This window comes from Passer domesticus, chromosome 6 (genome assembly GCF_036417665.1).
Source record: "Passer domesticus isolate bPasDom1 chromosome 6, bPasDom1.hap1, whole genome shotgun sequence".
In the NCBI taxonomy this organism is placed as follows: domain Eukaryota; kingdom Metazoa; phylum Chordata; class Aves; order Passeriformes; family Passeridae; genus Passer; species Passer domesticus.
In genome coordinates this window covers 47,893,999-47,918,691 of record NC_087479.1, presented here as the reverse complement: position 1 = coordinate 47,918,691, position 24,693 = coordinate 47,893,999, and the positions used below count along the sequence as shown (strand labels likewise).

At 37.7% G+C, this 24,693-nt stretch overlaps 1 protein-coding gene across 2 annotated transcripts in view; it reads left to right on the top strand.

Moving 5' to 3' along the window:
- CARS1 (cysteinyl-tRNA synthetase 1) overlaps window positions 1-19,928 on the top strand; it is a 32,141-nt gene extending 12,213 nt beyond the window's left edge. For both annotated transcript variants that reach the window (XM_064425264.1, XM_064425265.1), the window contains 16 exons: window positions 41-181; window positions 887-975; window positions 1,575-1,696; window positions 2,845-2,957; window positions 3,465-3,593; window positions 3,811-3,940; window positions 4,239-4,342; window positions 5,364-5,461; window positions 6,931-7,120; window positions 7,653-7,721; window positions 11,314-11,395; window positions 15,232-15,312; window positions 15,738-15,805; window positions 17,166-17,225; window positions 18,442-18,525; window positions 19,618-19,928. In XM_064425264.1, the coding sequence (XP_064281334.1) occupies window positions 41-181; window positions 887-975; window positions 1,575-1,696; window positions 2,845-2,957; window positions 3,465-3,593; window positions 3,811-3,940; window positions 4,239-4,342; window positions 5,364-5,461; window positions 6,931-7,120; window positions 7,653-7,721; window positions 11,314-11,395; window positions 15,232-15,312; window positions 15,738-15,805; window positions 17,166-17,225; window positions 18,442-18,525; window positions 19,618-19,752 (1,695 nt within the window). In that variant the 3' untranslated portion in view covers window positions 19,753-19,928. The remainder of the gene's footprint in view (window positions 1-40; window positions 182-886; window positions 976-1,574; window positions 1,697-2,844; window positions 2,958-3,464; window positions 3,594-3,810; window positions 3,941-4,238; window positions 4,343-5,363; window positions 5,462-6,930; window positions 7,121-7,652; window positions 7,722-11,313; window positions 11,396-15,231; window positions 15,313-15,737; window positions 15,806-17,165; window positions 17,226-18,441; window positions 18,526-19,617) is intronic.
- The last annotated feature ends 4,765 nt before the right edge of the window (window positions 19,929-24,693 follow it).

The window sequence follows — 24,693 nt, the reverse complement described above, 5'->3', positions numbered from 1 at the left end:
AAATCTTAGATTACTTGCTGTTATGGTTATTGTTTTCTAGACACTGTTGGAAGAAGCCAAAGATTTGCTGTCTGACTGGTTGGACACAAGATTTGGCAGTCAGGTGACTGACAATTCTATATTCTCAAAGCTCCCCAAATTCTGGGAAGGGGAATTTCATAAAGATATGGAAGCACTCAACGTAAGTAAATGAACTGTTTTCTCTTCTAAAAATATTTGTGCCATGCCTCATAGTACCCAGAAGACAATTTAGCTCCATGTTAGGTTTCAAGAATCTCATATTTCAACCTTATCAATAAAGTAATTACTTTAATATTAATAGATAGGTGTTAAATTAGCACTTGCTCTGTTTCCATCCCCACAATCTTAAATCTATTGTGGTTGTTGCATACAACTTAATTGGTTGTCAGGTTTGATGTGTGCTCTCCTTACCATCCCCCTGCTGTAACATGGGGAAATAATCATAAACTGGTCCAAAAAAGTTTGAGCTGTAATCTGTTGGCTGCACAAGAGATCCCTGCCAACCTCAGCATTTAGACTACCTACTTAGGAGTCTTCAGCCATTAAGAAATTATGTGATGGTAACCATCAAGAAGAGATTTGTCTGTTAGAGATGAAATGCTGTGTGAGGCAGTGGTTCAGGTCAGTGAAAGTTGATTTATTTATTTGCAAATCAGAGGGACTTGCTGACTCTTCTGTCAGAAAATCTGGAATCCCCTTAAAGACTGAGGAAAAAGTGGCCATAGCATATTGATTCAGAGCAGAAGGCTTGAAATAGGAGTGTTAAATTTTATTATCACTTGCTTTTGAGCAAAATTGTAATCAATACACAAGATATATGTTTAGTGCATATTTCCATATATACAATTCTACTTTTTATCTCTAGGTATTACCTCCAGATGTTTTGACACGGGTTAGTGAATATGTGCCAGAAATTGTGGATTTTGTGAAGAAGATTGTGGATAATGGTTATGGGTAAGTTTGCTACTGGATGTCAGAATGATTGCTTCCAGCATTTAGCTGTGAGCTGTTTTCTCTGTTTTCATCTGCAACAGTAGTCTTTGCCAGAAGCAGTTTTTCATCAAATAAAGAAATTTTAGGTTTCTTTGCAAAAGAGCTGTTATTTTTCACATGATATGCTTCTTATAATATACTATAGGGTGAAATCCTTGTTCATGAAAATAAAGTCAAAGTCCCAGTCACTTGAACTGTGTTTGATTCCTGGTCTTCATCAAAAATTATCAAAAAATTGACATGTGACACTTAGAAATCAGTTGTAAATAACATAAATTTTAAAAATGGTAGTTCTTGTGACTGTTTGCTGATACCTCTCAAAAGTTTAACAATAATTTGCTTCTATTTTCTCTTCAGTTAATTTTATTATAACTTCCAATGATTTGTCCAAAATCTTCATATGGTAAGGCCTTAAACTTAGGCTCACCTAAGTCATATTTACAATACTGAGCAGTACCATAATGTGAGTGGAGATACCAGAAAACTTATGGGAGTGATTTTGGGGAAAAAAATTCAGTTGTGATGGAAAGTTAGCTAAATAATGATCTTTAACTTTTCAGGTATGTGTCTAATGGATCTGTATACTTTGATACTATGAAGTTTGATGCCAGTGAAAAACACTCCTATGCTAAGTTGGTGCCTGAAGCTGTAGGTGATCAGAAAGCTCTTCAAGAGGGGGAAGGTAAAGATTTGCTCAGTTGCTGAAGAAACTGATGATGTGTTGGTCTCTTCAACTGGTTTTACTGACATGTGGATCAGTCACAGCCAGAGCTTAATGATTTACCTGTTGCACTCCCTTTATCAATTTCTTTGCCAAAGTTTTGTAGCTTGAGACAGTACTTTAAGTTTTTAATTGGAAAATACCAAGAAATGTTAATAATCCTAGGATGGTTTGGGTTGCTTTTTGTTTGTTTGTGAGGGGTTTTTTGGTCACAATTGTGAATAATTCAGTCTTTTGGCCATAGCTCAGTTACTTGCCCATTTGTCTGGTTCAGAGTAAGAGCAAAGACTTGAACCTGGGTCTTCCACGTGCCAGGCACAAGCTTTCCCATATCAGGCTGGGGTTATTTCATGACAAATATTTGGGTTCCTCTTTCCTACTGAGAGCTCTAACTTTGTTGTGTTGAATCAAATCCAAATATAGATTTTTTTGAATAGAGCTATAATAGAGGATTACTTAAAATGCTCAGTAAATGGGACTCATTAGTTATCTGCTTCTAAAGTTGTATAGTTTTAGGAAATCATACAGAAAGTCTATAAAAAGAATATTAAAAGGTTTTAATATAACCCTCATACCAGGTGAAATCAGGACACTCATAGAGCAGTAGGTAACAGAGGAGTAAATGTAGCTATTGAACAAATACCAACCATTCTGTGCAGCAGCTGAGATTAGGGAAGATATATTCTATAATCATATTGTATGTACAGATTAAGACAATCATAGTCTCAATTTAGATCCATCTAACTTTGGAATAAATTGAATCTGCAGTCTTACTTGTCTCTGAGTATGGGTTTTTTTCTTTCTGTATTTCTTTTTCTATAAATGGAATATTGGAGTTGTGCCTGATAAGATAATGTCAATGAATCTCATCAAAACTTAGAAACCAGTGCAGCTGATACTTGTCGGCTACTTGTCAGCCAAACATGAACCAAAACCCCAAAGGATTATCAAGGTTAATAATGAGGATTTTTGAGGGTCCACTTATCTGGGGGTTTGTGTTTTGGGGTTTTTAAATTTTTTTTAAGGTTATCTTTTTGTGAGATACAGCAAAGCCAAAAATCAGTAATGCTGGTATAAGATGTCTACATTTACATTTTCTCTTTTGGAAGGTGACCTGAGCATCTCAGCTGATCGCTTAAGTGAGAAGCGTTCTCCAAATGATTTTGCTTTGTGGAAGTCCTCCAAGCCAGGAGAGCCCTCATGGGACTCTCCATGGGGAAAGGTAAGGAGGGACGTTATAATCAGGATTGGGATTTTCTTCACTTATTTAAGTAGCACAGTTACACGAGTTTTTTTGCTTCACCTCATATTAACACTGCATAAATTGTGGAGATTATGTATTCAGTCATAAGATTCTGTGGTTAATGTTCATTTAATAATCTGGAATATGCATCAGTCTGTTTGATACATTTTAAGCAGAAGTTTGCAAGCAGGCTCAGCATGGCTGTTACTTGTCATTTGTCCTCTGTTAATTGACAAACTTTATCTGTAAATTCTGTTTCCTTTTTTTTCCCTTGTGATAAAAGGTATTAATGTTGCTTTTAAAAGAACAGTAAGCAAGATAATCAGAACATTACAGATGTATTGCCAAGTTGGATCTTTAAATCAGTTTCCTTTTGTGAAGCTGAGATTGAGAATCTTTTTTACTTAGTAACAGCATGAGGGAATGAGACAGGGGCAGGAGAGGAAGACAGTCACTAGTAACCAAGCAATGCCTTTTTGTTAACAGGGTCGTCCCGGCTGGCACATTGAATGTTCTGCCATGGGTGGATCCGTTCTAGGAGAGTCGATGGACATTCATGGAGGAGGCTTTGATCTCCGATTTCCTCACCATGACAATGAACTGGCCCAGTCTGAGGTGAATGAACTGACCTTCCTGCAGTGACAGAGCAACATGCTGTGCTTTGACTGCAGCTTACACAAATCCCTAATTCAGTTTTTTCACCTTCATGTTTTGTGTAAACACGAGTTTTGGTTCTCAGGATTTTATTCACTAAGTTTTTGTGTTCTTTGTTTTCCTACTTCATATGTGTGTAAACAGCATTGGGTCTTTGAGTTTTGTTTTTCTCCTGCAGGCATATTTCGAAAATGATCACTGGGTTCGGTATTTTCTGCATACTGGTCACTTAACAATTGCTGGCTGTAAAATGTCCAAATCTTTGAAGAATTTCATTACCATAAAAGATGCACTGAAGAAACACACAGGTAACAATTATTTTGGAATGGGAATGTTTTTGATGTACTTTGAGTGGTGACTGTGATAATTTTTTGTATTCAGGGTAACTTCAGGTGCTTTCTTCTTTGCTAACTTTGGAACAGCTTCCTTGTTCTTCTCATCCTTGTTGGTTTTTATCAGTATGGATGATAGTGGTTTTGCTATTTTGGTAGTTGTAGTGATAGTAAGAAATTTAAAGATTATGTTCTTAGCCACTGTAGTATTGGAGTCCACGAAAATGTTTCAGCTTATAAAAACTTCCCTGGTTTATTTTGAACCTCCTACTAGCACGACAGTTACGGCTGGCTTTCCTCATGCACTCTTGGAAGGATACACTGGATTATTCAAGTAATACCATGGAGTCTGCTATTCAATATGAGAAGTTTATGAATGTAAGTAAGTTTTCCATTTCTTCTCCAGCTCTCTAATCTTTGTGTTGCCATGCATGTTTCAAGGAACAGAACTCCAAAGATATGTAGGCCATATTCCCAGACTGGGTTTGCTTTCTGAATTCATCAGGTGTGATGGCACAGTGCTTATTTAGCCACCATCAAACTCTCAAGTCCTGCAAATCCCACAGACTGCTACATTTCTCTGCAGCTGGGTGCTCTCTCCAAGTTTTGACATCTCTGAGCAGCTTGGCACTTACACACAAGATCAATTTCGTAGCTGCTTATAGAACTCAGTCCAGCAGACACTCTCTAACATTTCTACCAGGTCAGGCTCTACACAAATGTAGCCAAAGGGGAGGAAGGAATATTGTTCCCACTTTGTCTCCTCACTGCAAACATGGAGCCTTTGCCTCTGTGCCTTGCAGGTGTTTGAGAGGTTAGGCACAGTTCCTGTCCCTGGTCAGTTTGGAACTATAATTTAAACTCACATTTCCCACAAGGACCCTCTACATCAGTTTGAGATTGTTGATCTTGGTCTCTCCAGCTGAAGGTGTTCTGCTTTTTATGTAAAATGTTTGGTTTGGGCCACAGATTAGGTTAAAATGACTTTTTACTAAACTGGATGCCCATTTAAAACAGATCCTTGTTATAAAACCATTTTATTCTTCAGCTTCCATTGCTAGCAACACACTTAAAAATCTGTTGATTTTTAAGAACTGTTGCCTAAATATTTTTAAAAGATTTTTTGTGTGAGCAGCTTGGTGTTAGAATAGAATATCTTCAGGTATCATGTAGTAACAGAGCAAGAGATAAAAATTAATTGCATTCCAACTGTGATTGACAGTTATGCAAAATTATTTTCTTGGGATTTATTGTCTTGAGAGACATCATTAGATCCTGGCTGAAGCAGTGTTGAATGCATAAAGTTTAGGAGTCTCATTAAGAAATAATGACCCCTTTCATAGTAAGTATTGATTATGTGTAATTGAAACCAACTTCTAGTTATATTCTTCTTTTACAGGAGTTTTTTTTGAATGTGAAGGATATTCTTCGAGCTCCCACTGATGTGACAGGCCAGTTCCAGAAATGGGAAAATCAAGAAGTAGAGCTGAACAAAAAGTGAGTGGAGCATTCCTACTTCTCTGAGTTGTGTCGCTTCATCTTTGATTCTGTTTTCCTTACAACACCACTTACAATGTGAATAGTGATACTTATGTCTGTAGCATTCCCACTTAACATCCCAGTTCTTCACAAGCAATCATTTTAATCTTGGGACAGGTTTATGAAGGCTAGATTAAATTGTTAATTTCCCTTTTGTTTATGTTAAGTACACTGGCATGCCTCATTGCCATGTTTGTGAAGGGAAAGAGAACTTGCTTGTTAGATAGGTGTCATTTTCTTCACTATGTGAAATCTTGTCTTGAGAAACAACCAATGATTCACAGTGTCTACAAACTGGAAATATTGTACTGGAAAACCAGTATTTTACATATTTCAAAGTATGGTAGGCTATCTGAGGCAAACAGAAGTTAAATGACCTGACTAAAAACACAAAAGATCAGTGCCAGTGTTTGAAAATATGTTGCTGAGGCAGTGATACCAATTTTGCAGTCTTTTGACTTTTATAACAAAACTACCATTATTATTTGTAATGCAGACAGCTTCCTAAATTACTTCCTTTTTTTTCTCTGAAATTTTAAGTAGAAGTATCTTGCATAGCAGTGCTAAAATTGTTTCCTAGTTCGGTTCACTGTTGTGGTCACTAATGTTACTATTGAAGGATTGAGTGCAGATGTTTCTGTGTAGTAATATGCTCAGAAAATTTTATCTTCAACTTGAGGTTGGTGGAGATAACTCCTTTATTAAAAAGGTGGGAGATAAAAAGTAATAGGGAGGTCAAAATGAAGGGATAAAGAAGTGGGAGGAAGAGAAGACACGCTTCATAGATATTTGGTTTTGTCTTCTTTCTTCTACCACTTCTTTTTTCTTGGAAAAAGTACACTTTTTGAAACCATAAAACCTTTGTGTGATGAAATAGTATTGTAAAATATTGTATTATTTATTAGACCTACTAACATGACACTAACCTGACAAAAGTTTGTATGAATTTATTCCTTTTATCTATTTGTAATATCTTCATAACAATTCACTTTCTGTTACATTAACTTCCAAATTGGTGCTCCTTCCTGGAAAGATACTAAACAGAGAACCTGGCTGGTACACAGGGATAGGAGAGCAATACTGTAAAAAAATAAAAGTAATAAAAAGAAGATACTAAATAAGCAATTTATACTGCTTAAAAAAAAACCAAAACCCAACAGCTTGCATGAAGAGGCCAGTTGCTGAAAAATTGTTTGGTATTTTGTTTGGGTAGTTGTTGCCAATTAGATTATCCTGCCTGCCTTTGTCCATAGCAGCATCATGATAATGCCTTTTTTCTCGCTCATCTCTTTTTCCTTCAAATATAAACTACGATCAGCAAAAAGTTGTCTTACTTTTAGGTTCCCTTACTTTCCTAACAGAGACTCTTGAGAGTACATTGCAGGGTTTTTGGCATGAGTAGTTAAAAAGACTCTTTTTTGTCTCAGTTTTTACGAGAAGAAAGCAGCAATTCATGAAGCACTGTGTGACAATGTTGACACCCGCTCGGTCTTAGAAGAAATGCGCTCGTTAGTCAGCCAGAGTAACTCTTACATTGCTGCAAAGAAATCCTCCAGACAGATGCCAAACAGACTTCTTTTAGAAAACATCAGCTCCTATCTCACTCAAATGCTAAAGGTATGTAACAGCAAGGAGTAATGTTGCTATTGCACTGTGCAGTTATAACTTGTATTTTCAAGTATGGAGGGATCTGTACAGTCTTTGTTTAAATCTTACAGGAAAAGAGAGATCTTCCACACATCCCCCAGCCAAAACAACCCAAGCTGCAGAGTGTGCTGCAGCAGGAACAATTCTCAGTCCTCCCTATTGCATTATGTTTTCAGCAAATGTTTTGTTGAATAGTGGAGAGCCACTAATACGTTCAAGAAAAATTAGATAGTAGAAAAAATATGAAGTCAGAATGACAAATCTGACATCTTTAAAGCTAAATCTGAAAGCCAATGCTTTGTATGGTGTATGTATGTATCAATTACAGATCATCCACAGAACATCAATTTGTATGTATCAATTACAAATCAGAACATCATCTTAATAAAGTTGTGAATTCTGGGTTGAATGAGAACTATTCAAAAGCCTAGTATATGTGATTTTGCTTAGTTTGCACATACCTGTGAATTAATGTGTACAATCTTTCTTTTTCCTTGACCAGATTTTTGGTGCCATAGAAAGTGATGATGCAATTGGTTTTCCTGTTGGAGGGACTAGTCAAAACATAAATGTAAGTGAAGGACAAAATGCACTAAACAAAATGACTCTGTATCCTTTGAGAGCTTAGGTTAAAGTGATGACATTACTGATATGTAGCTGAATTACATTCTTTTTGCTTTTAGCTTTTGAATCTGATGTAATTAATTGGCTTAGGAAGCAGGATTTTTCTTTTACAAGAGCTGGGGTTTTTATAGGTTTGTTTGATTTAATGACAGACAAATTGTATAGCAACCAGAAGAATTATCTTGTCTTCTGAATGATGAGTCTGTTTCCTAAACCACATGTGAACTACAGGCAGCACATGTTACAGTCTGAAGACTCATTACAAGTATTTGTATGCTAAGTGGTTTCAAAAATGTAATTATACTGATTAAACTTCTTTGTGGTACACCAGAAACCAGCCTGGAGGCAGCTGGAGTTTTATCCACATTTCAATCTTTTCTTCTGATCTCATTTGCAGCCACAGTTTTTATGTGGCTTTCAAAGGCTGTTTTGCTTTAGTCACCCAGCACTTCTGCTGCGGTGCAGAATTTTTCTGGAAATACCTGAGGGGTACCTGATGAAAGTGCTGATGGGCTCTGGAATACCTGGAACATTTTCTGGTGCAGGCAGGAGAAGTAACTCCATGTGAGAGCTATCAGCACTTTGTTTGTGCCAAAAATCTCTTGTGGACACATCAGTGCTGTTTTTCACGTATTTTTCTGCATTAAAGGTGCGACCATGCACCTTTCTGTTCCCCCTTAGGAGGAGTAAATGAAACATTTCTGGTGTAAAAAAAAAAAAAAATACTTAACCTCTTATTCATCAAAGGAGTTGGCAAGCTTGCATGTGGTTGGAAGAATGGCAATTATGGGATGAGTGTTCATTCCCAATGTAAATACTTACATTTGTGTGCTGTGGAAATTTCCATTAATGATATAATAAGGAAGATGTTCTGTATTGCCTACAAAGCCCATCAGTAGTGATTTTTGAATTTAGCTCAGATTTTTTTTTGAATTTCAGAAGAAAGGTAGAACTTTAACACTTACCTTTTTAGGGAAAATGAAAATTAAATTTGCACTTAACACTTTAGCCAGTGTTTCCAAGAAATATGCTTTATGGAAGGATTGGTGATAGCTTCAAGCTAAGTCCTTTCACTCTTTTAAAATAGCACTGCCAAGGGTAGTAGAGTGAGAAGAATCTTGTAAACAAAAAAAAAATCCTGTGCTAACACATGTCCAAAAAATTTTGATTTGTTACCCATGTGCAACAAGCTAGTAATTACACCCTCAAGAGCAACATTGATTATTTGTTTCAGAGTTGTGCAAGCCTGGGTGCTCAGTGGTATTCCACAAATCAAGCACACCAACTGTCAAAACTTTTTACTATTTTATGCATTTTAGCAAACAAAGCAGCTAGTGTTCATTGTCTACAAGTTATGTAATTCTCTTATTAATTTGTATTCTAGCTTCTCTTGGTTAATAATTTCTTCTTCCCATGCTAATTAGTCTGTATGCTCAGTCTTTCTGTTCTTTTGAGTTGTTGGTCCCTGAGCTGGTGTTTGAAATTACCTTTTACCCAGTGGGAGCTGATTCAGCACAGTTGCTGAGTTGGCTTTATGAGTTTCCTCCTTATCTTGGCAGTTCTGCCAAGTGTCCTTGTGGCTTGTAAATTCTTCATGGCATTCTTTGTGTCCACTATCAGTTGTCCATCCTTCTGCCCAAGTTTTGTTAACCTCCCCTGAGGTCTGAGGTCATTGTAGCGTGTCCAGCCCTAAACCTTAACGAGGAAATTCTACCAACAAGTAGTTTGTTTTTCTAAGGCCTGGGCATACTTAGAGCTTGCTTGTTAGCTGCTGTCTGTTTCAGGGACTACATCTCCCTTCTTGTTGATTTGGCTTGAAAGGATACAAAAAATAAACATTAAAGAACATATTTTCTGAAGAAAGTTTTACACATTCCACATTTTGCAAGACTGTTAGCACAGTTGTCAGAAGAATCTTGTGCTGACATCTTACACTCAAGAAGCTTTTGTTTTTATCACCTAGATCATTACTAGTGTTAAGCATTATAATATAAAAATGCATAATATCACAAATGTTTTGTCTGTTTCATTAAATATTATACTGTCTTTCAGTCCTCCATGCAAATTCTTATTTATTTTAGCACAAATTAAAGGAGGGGAACTTCCAAGGTTCAAAAACTGCTCATTAATTACAAAAGGCTGTGGGTAAGGCCAGTTGTTCCCTTGTTTAAATTAGAGATGAAAGAACCAATTGAGTCAATATCTCCAAAAAAGGCATAATCCAGTTCAAAAGTGCTGAAAGAAAAACTAGCTTAATTACCATGGGTCAGTAATTTACTTGAAAAGTGGATACAAGAGATTTGAAGCCAGAAAACCTCCGTTCCATGATATAATTTTCAAAGTGAATTCAGCATTTCTCTCAAGTTAGTTGTTGTGGAAATAAAAATCTTTCATCTTGAAATGACTGATAAAGTAGTGACAGTGCCTGCTTTCCCCATACCACTTGATTTCCATGAAGAGGTATTTGCAGTGCAGTGGGGGAGTAGAGATGTGACTGTTCCTTACTTTCCAGTCTGTTCCTTGGGCCAAACTTTTCAGCACTGGATCTGATTGTGAAGCTGATTGCAATGTTCACATTTATAAAAGGTTTTAACAGAACTCAGTTCTTTTTCTAGGGGCACTTTTACATCATGACAGACTATATTGTCCCTTAATTGCACAGAAATTTGTCATGAAGATTAAACAGACAGGAAAGAAGTGTGGAAATTGTAGAAGAGACAAAAGTTTGCATTTTTTTTTCTCTTTCCCACCCTCCAAAGTAATTAAACTTTTAATTTAGGCTTTCCCCCAAGGGCCTGGCTTTTCCTTTTGGGATTCCGGAGAAGTGTTTGCAGACAATGATCTGCAGTTGTTTTTGTAGCTGATCTGTAGTTGTTCTTGTAGCTGTTCATTAACTGCTTGCTGCTGCTATTCACTGCTATTGAGACCAGACTCACAGGACCTTTTCTCTGAGATTTTGTAACTAGTGTTTACTTACACCTGAAATAATTCAATAGTAATCTTTCCCCACTTTTTGTGGGAGAGGGAATTGTATGAGGAATATGGAGAATTGCACTGCCTGTACAATTAGCATAAGCTAAAATCTCAGGAACAGATCTGGGTTCTAATGAAAATTAGTCCTAATATCTGTTTGACATGGTATCATTATCTGATAAACAGCTGGGCCTAAGAGAACACAGTACATCAGGGGGCAAATTCATCTGAGTGCTTATCCCTGAGTTCTTATCCCTGCACTGCATTATAGTTAGCTGGATTGTGGCATAACCCTGTGGAAGTGATGGATCTAACTGAAAGGAGGTGAAAAAGGAATGGGGAGAGGTTGAACTTGGCAAGCTGATTTTATCTGCACAAAAGTAAAATTGATAGCTAATGCAAATTTTCATCTATCCTTTGACATCAATAGAGCAATGACAATTTTTATTTATGGAGATCTGCTCTGAGGGTCAGGTTCCATCTAACAGCGCAGAAATATGAAGTGGGTAGGGACATGTTTTATATCTAAATGATGATTAGCTAACTGTGGAATAATGATCCTGCAGATTGAGTCTACAGTGATGCCATACCTCCAAGTCCTTTCTGAGTTCAGAGAAGGAGTGCGACAAATCGCCAGAGAGAAGAAAGGTGAGAGTTCACTTTTTCCTGTACATGAGACTTTTCTGTACTTTCCTGTACTTTTCCTGCACACGAGACTTGGAGGTCAGAGGAATGAAACTGGGGGACAGCATGGAGGTGTGGGTGTGAGGCAGCTGATAGTCACTCCTTGTTTAGAGAATAAAAGTAAGGCATCTTTAAATCAGAGCTGCTTTGAATTTTTGCATCTCCTCTGCCTGTCTCTTTAATTTGGAATCTTTTTAGGCTGCTAAACTAATTTTCATTTCCTAAAACATCTAATAGTTCTGAAATGATGAGGTGTAGCTGCTGTTTTCTAGGTTAGGGTGCTCCCTTCTTTCTAGGCATGAAAGTACCCATGATCTCTTCCTTGGGGAGCTTGCATTTTCTTAGAAGTGTAGATTGCTAAACAATAATAGTGTCTGCATTTAAATAGCCTGAGATGTTCACTCTTATTTGTTAGCATAGTTGGAATTGTAGCTCCCCTGATGGTAATTGAGTGCTCTATTTGGAGAATTCATCTGGGAGTTTGCTAGAAGTTTCAGGTGCCTTTTTTAATCCCTCTGAAAAGCTTTGCTCATGCTGTGTGTGTTGGCAGCAGAACTATAGAGTGTTATAAAGGTTGTTCCATTAGGCATTCTTTGATTTTACTAATATTTCCTAATGGAGGAGCTCTTGCTGTTCCCTGTGGAATTTTGCATGTCTTCAACATGTGTTTGATTCTTGTTTTCTTAAAACTTTGACACTGGGATTTGTACTTGAAGGCAAAACAGAGCATTTTTTAATGCAGAAAACATACAAATAACCCATATATTACACAGAAACATAAAATTACTTGTTGTATCTGGTAACCTATTCAGCTGGAAAAGACTTTGAACTCTCATTCTGCTACTCTTTGGAGTTCTTCTAAAACTGAGAAGTTTACATTAAAAGCACTAAACTGTATTTGCTATTGTGACTACTCTGCTATTATTGTCAAACTCTTATAGGACTAATTGATGCTCAGAAACAGGCTTAGTAATAAGTTCCAATAGTAAATATTTTCTGTAACTTGAATTAATTAAAGAGGTTTGTGTGTATATCCTCAGCCAAAAATGTGAGCTTTAGTCTTTTGGTATTTAACAAACTTGTTTATATGAAGCTTTTTCCCCCCTTGCTTTATGATGGTTGAGCTAAATTGATCATTGCTTTTAGCAGTGGTAAGGTTTAAATATCAGAGGGATCATTTTTAGAACACACTTGGCTCAAATGCTTACTGGCACTTGAGTTTCCTGCTTGGAAGGCAGTGATTTTTTTGCCTGAAATACACTGGACAGTGAGAGTCAAACTGGATCTAGTTGCTGCTTGGTTGGGGTATGGAGCACTCTGCAATTTGACCAGGCAGGCACCTTTCTTTTAAACTATTTGATATATGGAAGCTGAGTGGTGGTTGGCAGGACCTGCACTGACATACTACAGATTTCTTTCCCTTTACCCATTAAATTCTTGCTTGCAGGAAGCATTAAATTACTGTAAAAGTTGTTCTGAGTAGGGGCTGGGGATATTGCCTCTGCATGGCTGTAGGCAAAGGGAGTTTCCCCATCATAGCCTGTTGCTGGCAGGGTTGTGTTAAATATTATTTAAAACAATCAGTATTGCTTTAAGTATTCTCAGATGTTAAATAAAAAGCATGTGGCTCTGTAAAACCTGCAGAGTTTTACAAATGTCCCCCTTCCACACACATGCACTTTCACAATCTATCTACAAAACATTTCACAGAATAGCCATTTTTAAAGCTATGTTTTTTAGTAATAATCAAAATATATGTACTCTGCAAAAATGTTACCATCATCCAGAATGGGTAGCATTCAGATGTGGACTTAATAATTCTCACAGTGCCCTCTGCACCTTCTGCCCTCTTCCAAATATGTCAGGAGTTGACCAGAACTGGGGCAAACTCTCTCATTGCAGCATTGCCTGCTCTTGTCTTTTGCTGCCAGTCTTTATATCCAGCATTCTCTAGATGCTTTTCAAGCTCCTCTTTTTCCTTCCCATCACAGTGTTCTGATTCACAACATCTCAGCATCTGTTTCACATCTGATACTCTTTGGCTTGAAACTGACAGAAAATGTGAAGAGGTCTGGGGCATAGTCACAGGCCCAAGGAGTGACCATCTGCTGGGGTGTTGATGGGCACTGCTGATAAGGCATTGTCCCTCTGGTCACTGTCCTCAGTGAGAGCCTCCTTATGTCCTAAGGCAGGCCACAAACAACCCCTACCTAGTCCTAAACATATTTGCTCTGGAGGTGCCACATGCAAAGAACAGGCACATCTCAGCCCTAAGAAGTGTGGTGCTAACTCCTCTGCATGACAGGATTGATCACAGGATGTGTCCTCTCAGAAATAATATGTTTCATTATATGTTTCTCCTTGATGGATTTCTTCTTCAGCTTTCAATTATTCGTGATTTTAGATAAGTGAACATCTATAACTGTGCAGATGCTGTTTTGGTGAATAAGCAGTAGGTGTTTCTGGTAGAGTCTTGATAGAGCCAACACCTTTTAGTGTCAGCAGCCAGTGAGGGAAGCTGATCCCTGGTTTATCTTAATGGCTGATTTAGAGTAGCATCAAACATGTGGTTCACTGTGTGTGACTGCTGTGGATCAGGAGAAACAAGCACTCTGTTTACAGCAGACAGAAGAGGTTCTGTACACTGCAGTGGTTTCCTGTGCAAAGAGAGCCACAGAACACAGCCATGCACTGAAACAGGGTGTTCCTTCTTATGCTTTTAGGATAGTCAGTGCTGTTCACTTGCAGCTCTCTGAGAGCTGTAGAAGAGCTCAAGGCTCAGGGATGGGACTTGTATCTACCCAAGTGTGCAGTGTTTAGGAAACTGCCTGGATGGAAGCTTCCACTGCCTGAAATAATAACTTTGAGACCCTGAGTACTTCTTAGAATTGCTGAAAGGGAGAACACCTGTTCATTATAAGCACATCTAACCCAAGTATTTGTTATACTTGCTAAGTGTTCCTCTCAAATACCAGACTGGCTATAAAAAAGGCCACTGAACTCACAACAGCAGCAAAGTGGGTCTCTTTGATGAATTTAGTCCCTCTTAACTGTTCTGCTGCTTCTCAGCTGATACAATTTCTTATAAAAAATTACCTTGTATGAAGATTTGTTTTCCCCTTAAAATAGCATATATTTCAGCTAAATCTTAAGTTCTTAACTCTTTGCTGTCATCCAAGGCTCTTTGGTAAGTTTGCAAGGGAAAAAAAATATTAGCCATGATGTCCTGGTGGTCACTGTGCAGAAAGCCAAACCAAAATTCTCTGTTCTGCTATAAACAGATTGCTTGAAATAAAAAGAGGGTGTTGGGATTACAGTTCTTCTGACAAATGTATGTGTAGTTATCAAATCAACAAAATCATAGACCTTCAAAGGGCACTGTTAGATTTCGCACAGGATATGTTAATTTGTGATTTTCTAAAATTAGGTTTTTAACCTTTCTTATTACACATCCTATAGTAACCATTAGTATCTTCCTGAGTCATAGACCCTTCCACCATACCCTGGCAGAATTGTTGCATCATTTCCAAATTGCCTTGGGTTTTCCTTCTGTTCCCCTTCAGGAACAGTGAGGGCATCTTGGAAGAAAATGATGATTTTCAAGTCCCTGCAAAGAAACATGCTGCTTCTCTGTGTGGCTGAAATAAGGCAGGGCTTAGGTCTTTTCTTTTACAGTGATAACTGTCTCTCTTGGTGACAGAGTGGCAATTTCTTAATTGTACTTAAGTAACTAAGTAGCTGTATAAAACTATACTTTGGCCAAATTTTACTTCACTAAAAGTATTTTTCATGCTCTGTAGTAACTGAAGTGCTGCAGTTGAGTGATGCTCTTCGGGATGACATCCTGCCTGAACTTGGGGTTCGGTTTGAAGATCATGAAGGTACCCACTTATCTCTTGAAACTTTGTAGCAGCTGTTTTTATAATCCTGATGTTTTCCGAAGAAGTGGGATAACAAATTTAGAATAATTTAGTAAACTCAAGTATTGCAGAGCCATAGCATATCATATGTGCACCATAAATATATATATTTCATAGGTACTATATATAATGGCACATAGTATCATATATAATGGTGTGTGTATATATATGAATATATATTATAGAACTGTATATTGCAATATACAGAATAAAAAACCCCATACATTGCAATATTTTTCACCTTTTTGTATAGCACCTAATTTCTTAGTCACTTTTGAGTAGCCACTGAGTTGTATTTGCATTTAGCATGCAAAAATAATTATCACAGGGTGAATACATTTATCTTCGACTAATCAAGAAATTAATCCTTCTTTTTGCTTCTTTAGGACTTCCAACTGTGGTTAAATTAGTGGATAAGGACACATTATTGAAAGAGAGAGAAGAAAAGAAAAAGGTAATTATTTTAAGCATCCTATATTTTTAAAATTTAAAGTTATGTGTAAGCTATGGATATTTTTACATTTCTTTGATAATTCATAAGAAAAATCATAGCAGACTAGCAACATGGAACATGACATAAGAGAATTGATACAAAAAATTTAAGTGTGTTTGAAAAAAAGAATTTTTTGAAACAGCTTCTTGAAAACTTTGTATGGGACCTAGTGAATACCTCAAAGATTTTTTTATTTGTTTGCTTTTTAAGATCTTCATATAACTAAGGGATGTTCAGTATTGCATTCAAACTGTATTATCTCTCTGGAAGAACAATTCCAATGAGAAGCTAATTCAGACTTCTTTTGTTTGTACAAATGAAGTCAACATTTTCCATAGAACTAGTCTGTATTCATCTGATATGTGAGGAAAAAATGTACTGGCTAAGTCTTAATTAATATAGTCTGGATTATTGAGATATTCAGGATGGGGGTCAAGAATTCATGTTACTCTATAAAGCTTGTGAATTTGAATTCACATGCACAAGGAACCCTGCTTTTGGCACTTCCCAGCATTAATATTTGACTTTGTAATATTTAAATTAACACTTCAATTAACGTAGTTAACATTTCAACTTGTCCATCTCCAATTTTAACAAATAATAAAATTATATCATGACTAGAAGTCTTTGAAAGACTTTCCAACGTTTCTCCTTCCATGTTGATGTTTTTAGAAAAGAGAGAAGTCATTTTAGTCAGTTCCAGATGTTTTTGTCAGAGTGGCATTTGAAGGCAGTTTGTTTGTAGCTGCTGGGTAGGATCTGCAGCCAGAGTCCCTTTTCCCTGGAAACAGCATTATGTTCAGTACTGGCAGAACCCTTAGAGAACTGACAGGTCTCTCCCAGGCAAGTGCAAGATGGGATTTTTAGCAAGTTGGCTAAATTTGGATAGTTGTTTCCCTAGGAACATCAAGTGATACAACTGCTGCTTGAGGAACTGTGATATCTTCGCAGTTTGAGGCAAGAGCTTAAAATATCATTGAAATACAGTCTTTTTTAACAGTCGTTTGCAAAACAGTTTTTTTTTCCCCTAAAATGATAGGACAATTTATTTTAGGTATTCTATTATAGGTATCCATTTTGCATGCAAAATGCATTCTGAACAGTTACAACTGGTTTAACTGTGAATAAAAGCAAATGAAATCAAAGTCATAGAGTGGGAAGTATCAGACAATCCTAATTATAAGGCATGGTGGGTTTGCTGCAGGTCATGCTGGCAGTTCTGTCTGTAATTAGATATCCAGAGGAGCTGGCTCAGGTTTGTAGAAAACGACCAAATGAAAATAGTGCATTACCTTTTACTCACTAACACTGCCTCTCACAGATAGAAGAAGAGAAAAAAAGGAAGAAAGAAGAAGCAGCCAGGAAAAAACAACAGCAGGAAGTAAGTAACCTCATTTTGAAGGAAAGTGTAGGCAGCAGTAGTCACGTGCAGGAAAGACCATTAGAACACAGGCTTTCTGCCCAGCCTTAACCAGGTCTCCATTTCTTTTTTTTGTTTACAATTTCCTGCTCAGAATGCCTTTGGCTTGCAGTTCAGGCTTGGAATTTCAATTCTGATAGAGAAGCCATTTTTGAAAACACAATTAAAGCCTGCAAAAACTTATTACAGAAGAACTTGTAGCACTTAAATTTCAGTCTATAAACAGTATTACCTAATTGACAAAGTAGGATCTTACATGCTTGTTAGTGTTAGAGATTTTGCTTGTGTTGTTTATTATTTGATTCCCTTTCTAATATCATAGGTACATGTGAAAGGGTTTATTTTTCTCCTTCTTTTCTTTTTCTCTGTAAGAAATCCCCTGTTCCTTATAATTGAGCAGAGAAATGTTTTATGTCTGTGATTGAAATTCAGATCGCTCAAACGTTTTGGGCTTTGGATGGGGAGTGGACAGAGGAGATGAACTCATAAGAAAAAATATTGTTTGCTATGCTGATGACTTTAACATACAGGAAATACATTCCTGTGTTAAAAGAGGAAGAAAACTTTTAGAGAGCACCAGGTACAGAGATAAAGCAAGATAAATAGCATTTATCATCCAGAAATTCCAAGTACCTTTTTTCATTTCTTCCAAAAGGTGATTCCCTCGCATAGAGCAAAAATTACATAGAAAATATTCTGAGATCTGCTTGTTTAGAGGGAGAGTTCAGTTTGTTTTCAGTGCAATTACTGCATCTGATTCTTCTGTGACCTGCATAGAAACCTTAGCTTGTCAGCAAGAAACTTGATAGAGGTGGTTACCTTTGCAGTGAGTTAATTGCTAAATGTGCTTTATGGTAGCAGCTCTTCACTTTGTGTTGACTAAAGAACCAAGTTAGCAAGAGTCAGATACAATTTTTGTAGTATATAAGCAAATTATTTTGAGTTTCTGCAATGCATCTGTTTTATAAAGTGCTTCTCTACAGGTTTAAACCAGTTTTTCCTCCAGACAAGCACAGCTAAGATCCTACTGAGTTGTTTCTCATTTCAAGTTTCTTTTCACATAATAAACAATTATGAATTGAATACTCCTTGATTTTGAAATTGTAATGTACTTTTCCTTTTACATATGTGACAGGTTGTCAGTAATTAACTGTGATATGCATGTTTTATATTACAGGCAGCAAAACTGGAAAAAATGAAGATTCCACCACATGAAATGTTTAAATTGGAACTTGACAAATATTCCATGTTTGATGAACATGTAAGAGACTTCTCTTCATACAGGGAGGGGTTTTTCTTCCCCAGTTGTGCATACTTAGTTGTATATGTTTATAGCAATATTGTTCCAAACCTCCAGGGCAGTGCTATTAATGTAGCAAGAGGAGGAAAGGAGAGAAGGAAAATGTGATATATGAATTTTATTGTGCACTGGGGAGAAAGTGCCATCTGTTAGCCATCATTTCAAGGGTATTTTCCTTCTGTGTTCCTTTGTACATTGATTGTACATTTCCTTTGGCTCCCCTTACTGCAAAGCAAAATATATATTGTGGGTAGGAATGTGTATGGTGTTTATTCACAGATTTATTACTCTGGTGCAAGGCAGGGTATTCATTTGCAAGTACAAACTCCCCAACTTATGCTTTTTTGAGAGGTCCTGTGTTTCCTGTTCCCTTGTGCCCACTGTTTTGGTCTCTCGTGGCAAAGGCTCTCTGAAGGGGCTGTTTGCATAACTTTGCTCTTGATTGCTCCCCTTGGGGATAAAAGGGTTACCTGGAAAACATAAAGCATTGTTTCTTCACTTATACTTGATTTGGGTCATTGATCCTGCTTCTGCCTCTCCCCTTCACCTACACAAATTCAAGTCCTGGGGACAAGTCAGAATGGAGAGGATAAATACTGGAAAATAACCCTGCAAGCCAAGGAGAATGTCCATAAAAATGCTCATCATACTTTCTCCATCAAGGATATAAATACCTTACTGCTTTTGCTTTAAGCCTTGAATTCAATCTGCTAGTATGATTAAATTATTATTTTAACCATCTGTTCAGGAATTAGTCATTATTGTCTTAACTAAAACCATGTAGAAGTTAGTAGTCTAAGCTTTCCTTATGTGGTTCAGGACAGAAGATAAATACACCCTTATGCCTCTTGTTTTGCTAGGAAAGGAACATTCAGATATAGTCAAAGTTAGCTGTCAAACTTCTAGGTGACTAAAATTAGCCAAGATACATCCCTTCCTGACAGCCTGTCATTATGACATTATCTCCCTATCTTATTAAAACATGATTCCATAAAGAACAAAAGCAGTCCAAGAACTTATCTTAAATACTCTCCTTTTTTTAATATATTTCAGGGATTTCCTACCCATGATACAGAAGGCAAAGAACTTAGCAAAGGACAAATTAAGAAGCTGAAGAAACTTTATGAAACCCAAGAGAAGCTACACAAGGAGTATCTACAAATGGTTCAAAATGGAAGTGCAAATTGAAAACAACAGGACTTTTTATTTAGAAGGCGAGTGCTGGGTTCCCATTGAAGAAGTGAGCATATACTGATGCTCAAATTTCTGTTTACACTTTCTATTATGTGCAAAGTAAAATTCCTGTTTACGTGGGTTAATAATGTCATCTGGAAATGTAATAAAAATCCATCATTTAAAAATAAGCCAACACGTAAGAAGTTTCTTCTCAGTGATTGCAAATGTGGTTGCCAGTTCTGTTTGTGAAGGTGCTGCTCAGTCAGCAAATCCACATAAGGATTCTTGTTCATCCTAGCTGTTCAGACTTTGGTTAATTTGTTCTGCATACTGATCTCTATCTAATACCCAATGTTACAGTCAGAAAAATGTATTGCTAAAAGGGAGCTGAGTAATTTGCCCCCACAGTAAGAACAGTATTTTCCAGATGACTTTAGTATCTTTACATAAGCAGGAAAAGTGGGTAGTTCCACTATGATACTTATTCTAGCTGCTGTTATTAAAAACTCTCATAAGTATACCCAGAACACTTTGCATAGTAGAAGTTAACAGTCCCTTTGTTGCAAAAGGGAACAGATCATCAGCCTGCAATTGCAGTCAAGTGGGTAAGTACCAGGCAAATGTACCTGCATTGAACAAACAGGTGGGAAAGACATGAAGGGCTGAAGGCAGAGGTGGTGTGTTCTTGGAGCTATCCCTTCAAGGAAACAGGAGCCCTGCCGAAGTACCTGATTGCCCAAAGTACTCAGTACCTAATTACCAGTTCAGAGCCATGGGGAATTAACAGAGGGTTTCTTACTGATGTACAGTTTGTGGATTGATTTGCAGTTAGGGAATACAGCTAGACATTGCCCTGTAGTCAAGACTGATGTTTTTAACATGATGATTTTACCCCGAGATAAAAACCTTTCTGATGTAGTATGGTCACACTATACTGCAGGAAGAGTTCTTTGTTGCCTAACAATGCATTTCACTGGCAGAAGCTACTAAATGAACTAAAGTTCATGAAATCCTAAAAAATATCTCACCTACTTCACAGCTGCACAGGACAGCCAAGTGTCTGATTTGCAGAACTATATTCATTCAGTATTCTCAAGGTGACTTGCAGAAAGCCATACTGTGACACCTCTGTTTTCTCAACTCCTATGTTCATGCTACAGTGATCAGGCTATGTTCCTTTTCTTAATTAAGACTTAAAACATCTTTGCTTTTCCTTGATATTTCTATATTTATATTCCTCCTTCTGAGAAATGAACATATTATTTGGAGCCACAGAAAGGTCTAGTAGGGTTTTTTTCTAATTTGTCTGTATTTGCCTTTGAAAACATACATAATGTTAAGGTCAGTAAAGCAGATGCATCTTGTGTGCAGAAAATAAAATCTGTTGTGAAATACTTGTATGTGAACTTTGTGTAGTGAGGGGACTATTGAGTTTATCTTTATTCCACAACTATCTTTTTGAAATGTGGTTCACAGAGCTTTTCCTTTAGCTTGCTATTACTAATTTAATTAATTTTGCATTCAATATTTGATTATTCTGCTGATTTCTAATCAATTTTATAAATGCATGTTTAAACTGCGCAATGACACTTCAAACAGCCAGCCATGGCCATTAGGGCAACTTCTCCATCCTTTGGTATGGAAAGAAGAAAGGTTCAATTACATTTTTTGCAGCATTTTAGATCCCAACTCCCTTTGGCATTATCAGCTCATCATTTTCTTCCCAGCATGCCCCCTGAAGATGCACGTGCCCTGAGGACATTTTTGAAAGGATGGGACATGCCTATGCTGCTTCTGAAGTTGCAACTTAATGTCAAATAGTGCCAGGAATTGGAATACAGAAATTGGTTTTGGTGATCTGAGTTGCACTTACTTTAAGTGAGTTAGTATTTAACTGTGGAGAAAATGCTGTTGATCCATGGCTGTCCTGGGCTGTAGTTTATGACATCTCCATGATAAAATTGTGGCTTTTGCCCCCACATTTTGTTTTTTCTCTTCCTCCTATGTTTTTAATAGAACCGAATCCAATTCCATTATTATATCAATGTAAAAGAATGGGGGTTTTTTTAATGCCTTTTTTTCTTTCCTAAATGCTTCATTTTGTTTCTGGGACAACTCTCCTTGCAGGGATCTTGGGAGCATTTCAGACTCACTTTTTCCAAAGGTTATTTTCCGGTCTTTCTGTGTGCTTCCCACATGCACACACACCGCTTCCTCCCTCGATATGTTTTTTTAAAATTCAGTACTTGTAAAATCCTGCTGAAGGAAAACTTGGTGGCAAACAAAGAATGCTGCAGCCAGGCTTGGATGCACACTGCTTAAGATGACTTTTTCACTGTGGGTGTGCCAATTGATCTGTGGGATTACTGAATTGCACAGACAATACCTATTCCCTGGCAATCCCTCAAGGTGGCACTTAAATGAATTCCACTGCACTTGCTTTGGGAGAGAGACCTGGCAAGCAGAAGGGAATGCAACAGCAATGGTCTGCAGTGTCTTAGTCATCTGTCTCACTCAGCCAGAAAAAGGAAGAGGATAGACTACACAGTATTTTAATTTTTTGATGTTTCTTTTTTTTGGGGGGGTGGGTTTTTTGTGTGTGCTTTTCTTTTTAAGGTCATGTAAGCATACACATTCTCAAGGAAGCCAGTCTGAAATATTATTTTCTAAGCATTATGAAAATTATGAAAAATTATGAAAATCCTCATAGCAAAATCTTAGCATTTTAAAATATTTTAATTTTATGGAACAGAGACTTCATCTTGCTCAGACAACATGGAGCTTTTCATTTCCCACCTATCAAAGAATTTATTCAGAGATGGCAAGGGAAGATAAAAGAGTGGTGTTTCTGTTTTAAATTGCACCCTTGGCTGAAGCCTAAACTTGGCAGCAGCAAATTTTGTTTGTCTCTTGCTCACAGTGTGCCTTTCAGCCTTTCTGATGTGAAAATTCCCATTAACGTCAAATGTGAATACTGCTCCACTCAGGAGAACAAATTCCTCCCATCACTCAGTTTGCTCAGATACTGGTAGAAAAATCTGTGAATTGTTCGGTGTGAACTTGATGCCACCAACCTTTTCAAAGACTGATGAGTGCTGATTCCATTTATGACACTCTCTTTGACCTGTTTATCCTAACATTTTTATTTGCTGTGTCCTGTAGCACAAAGGCTCTGGTACATTTTAAGTGTGCAAATAAGCAATTCGCTGCCACATACAATGCATAGCTTAAAATGTAGAGAAAGAAGTTGAAGGTAAGTTTAAGCATTCTCAGCTGGTGGTAGCTGTTGGATCAACTTTAGCTGCCTCTTTATTACACAACTTCTGCCACACAAATATGGGAAGGAATTTTGCTCCACTCTGATTTCACAAGGCAATTTCTATATGTACCACACGCATAGTACTTAACATGCCTTGAGACAGAACACATTAATTAAGAAGCACATAAGCTATTTAGTGCCAAGACTCTGCTTAGCAATGATCAAACTTCTTCCTCCCCTGCAGGAAAAGTCATTGACAGAGGAAATCTTATATCTCAGATGAGGCTGTGAATGTCTGGCATCTCAGCCAGTGAGAGCAGTTTCCATTAATACCCACCCAAGGGCAGAAGACACAGACAGTTTTAATGCCACTCACAGATCTCAGCCTAAGCTTGCTCTCCAGTGTCAAGTGCATCTGTTTGGCAGCTCTGGCACAATTCCCTTCCCTCCTTGGTTCTCCAGGCTCTTGCATGTGAGGCTGGGTGCTTAAATCGAGCCAGGGTGATTCAGCAGATCTCCCTCCCTTTGCAGCTCTCTGCAGGGCAGCACCTGGCAGCAAGATGACTCCACAGATTGTGCTTTATCCACAGTCATGGAGCCTAGCACTGTGCTACAGTGGTGAGACAGCAGTCAGCACAAATCCCTCACTGACCATGGGAGATTTAATGCCTTCGGAGACAGGCACTAAAAATCCAGAGGTGGAAGGTAATTGAAATGTGTGTCTGCCTTGATATACAAGCACAGCTAGATCTCACACCCACCTTGCATCTTTGTAGGAGACAAAGTTTGGAGTTTGTACTCAGCACCTCAGTGACTCTAGCAAAATGGAGATTGACAGAAAAGTCTTAAAAGAATACTCGATAGCTGTGAGCCAGCAGCAAGCACAGAAGTGTGGAGTAGGAATATGTTCAGATAAGCCCTTCTCCATGAGTTCATTATGCTCTTCTTTGGAACAGAGAATCAAGCAAAACCGCTACCATGAATGCATACATGACCTTAAAAAGTTACTACCATGAATAAGGTTGTCCCAAAATTAAGGATTAATGGGAATATGAAGAGGCTGTTAATCTGCTCATGTGAAAAAGGACTGGTTTGGAGAAGCAGGAGAGCTGGAAGCAATGTAAAGAAGGGGAACATTCCACTGAACATGTCCTCTGGCCCACCAAATCTGCTCATTTGTGCAACTGGCTACAGCATTCCTGCAGTTCTTTCAAAATCATCTCATTTTTTAATTACAATATTGGTATCTAATTAATGATTCATTGGTTTCTTCCTGTAACTTAAATTCCTACTGTAAATTATATAATCCAACATTAATATATCGACTAGTTTTTATAAAATATTGATCTCACTGGTTCCAAACACTAGCTGTTACAGAAATCCAAGCTGCAGACCTGGAGAAAACTTTTTAGAAGAAAGGAGCTCCCTGACAGGAGAAAAGGATTAGAGGTTTTTTTCCAACTGAGTGAATTATGACTGCAACCCTGGAAGTGGCTCCAGGTGCTGCCATGGCCCAGCGCTTTCAGCCTGCCATGGCACAGACTGCGGGCCCATAGCGGGCTTGTCCTGGCCTGCTCCAGCAGGGAACTGTGTCCCAGCCGAAGGTGGGCACTGCCACGGCCGCCTTTGCTGAGGAGGAGCTGAAACATTGCTCGGGCCAGGCGCGGTGCCTCAGAAACCGCCCGGACCACCCT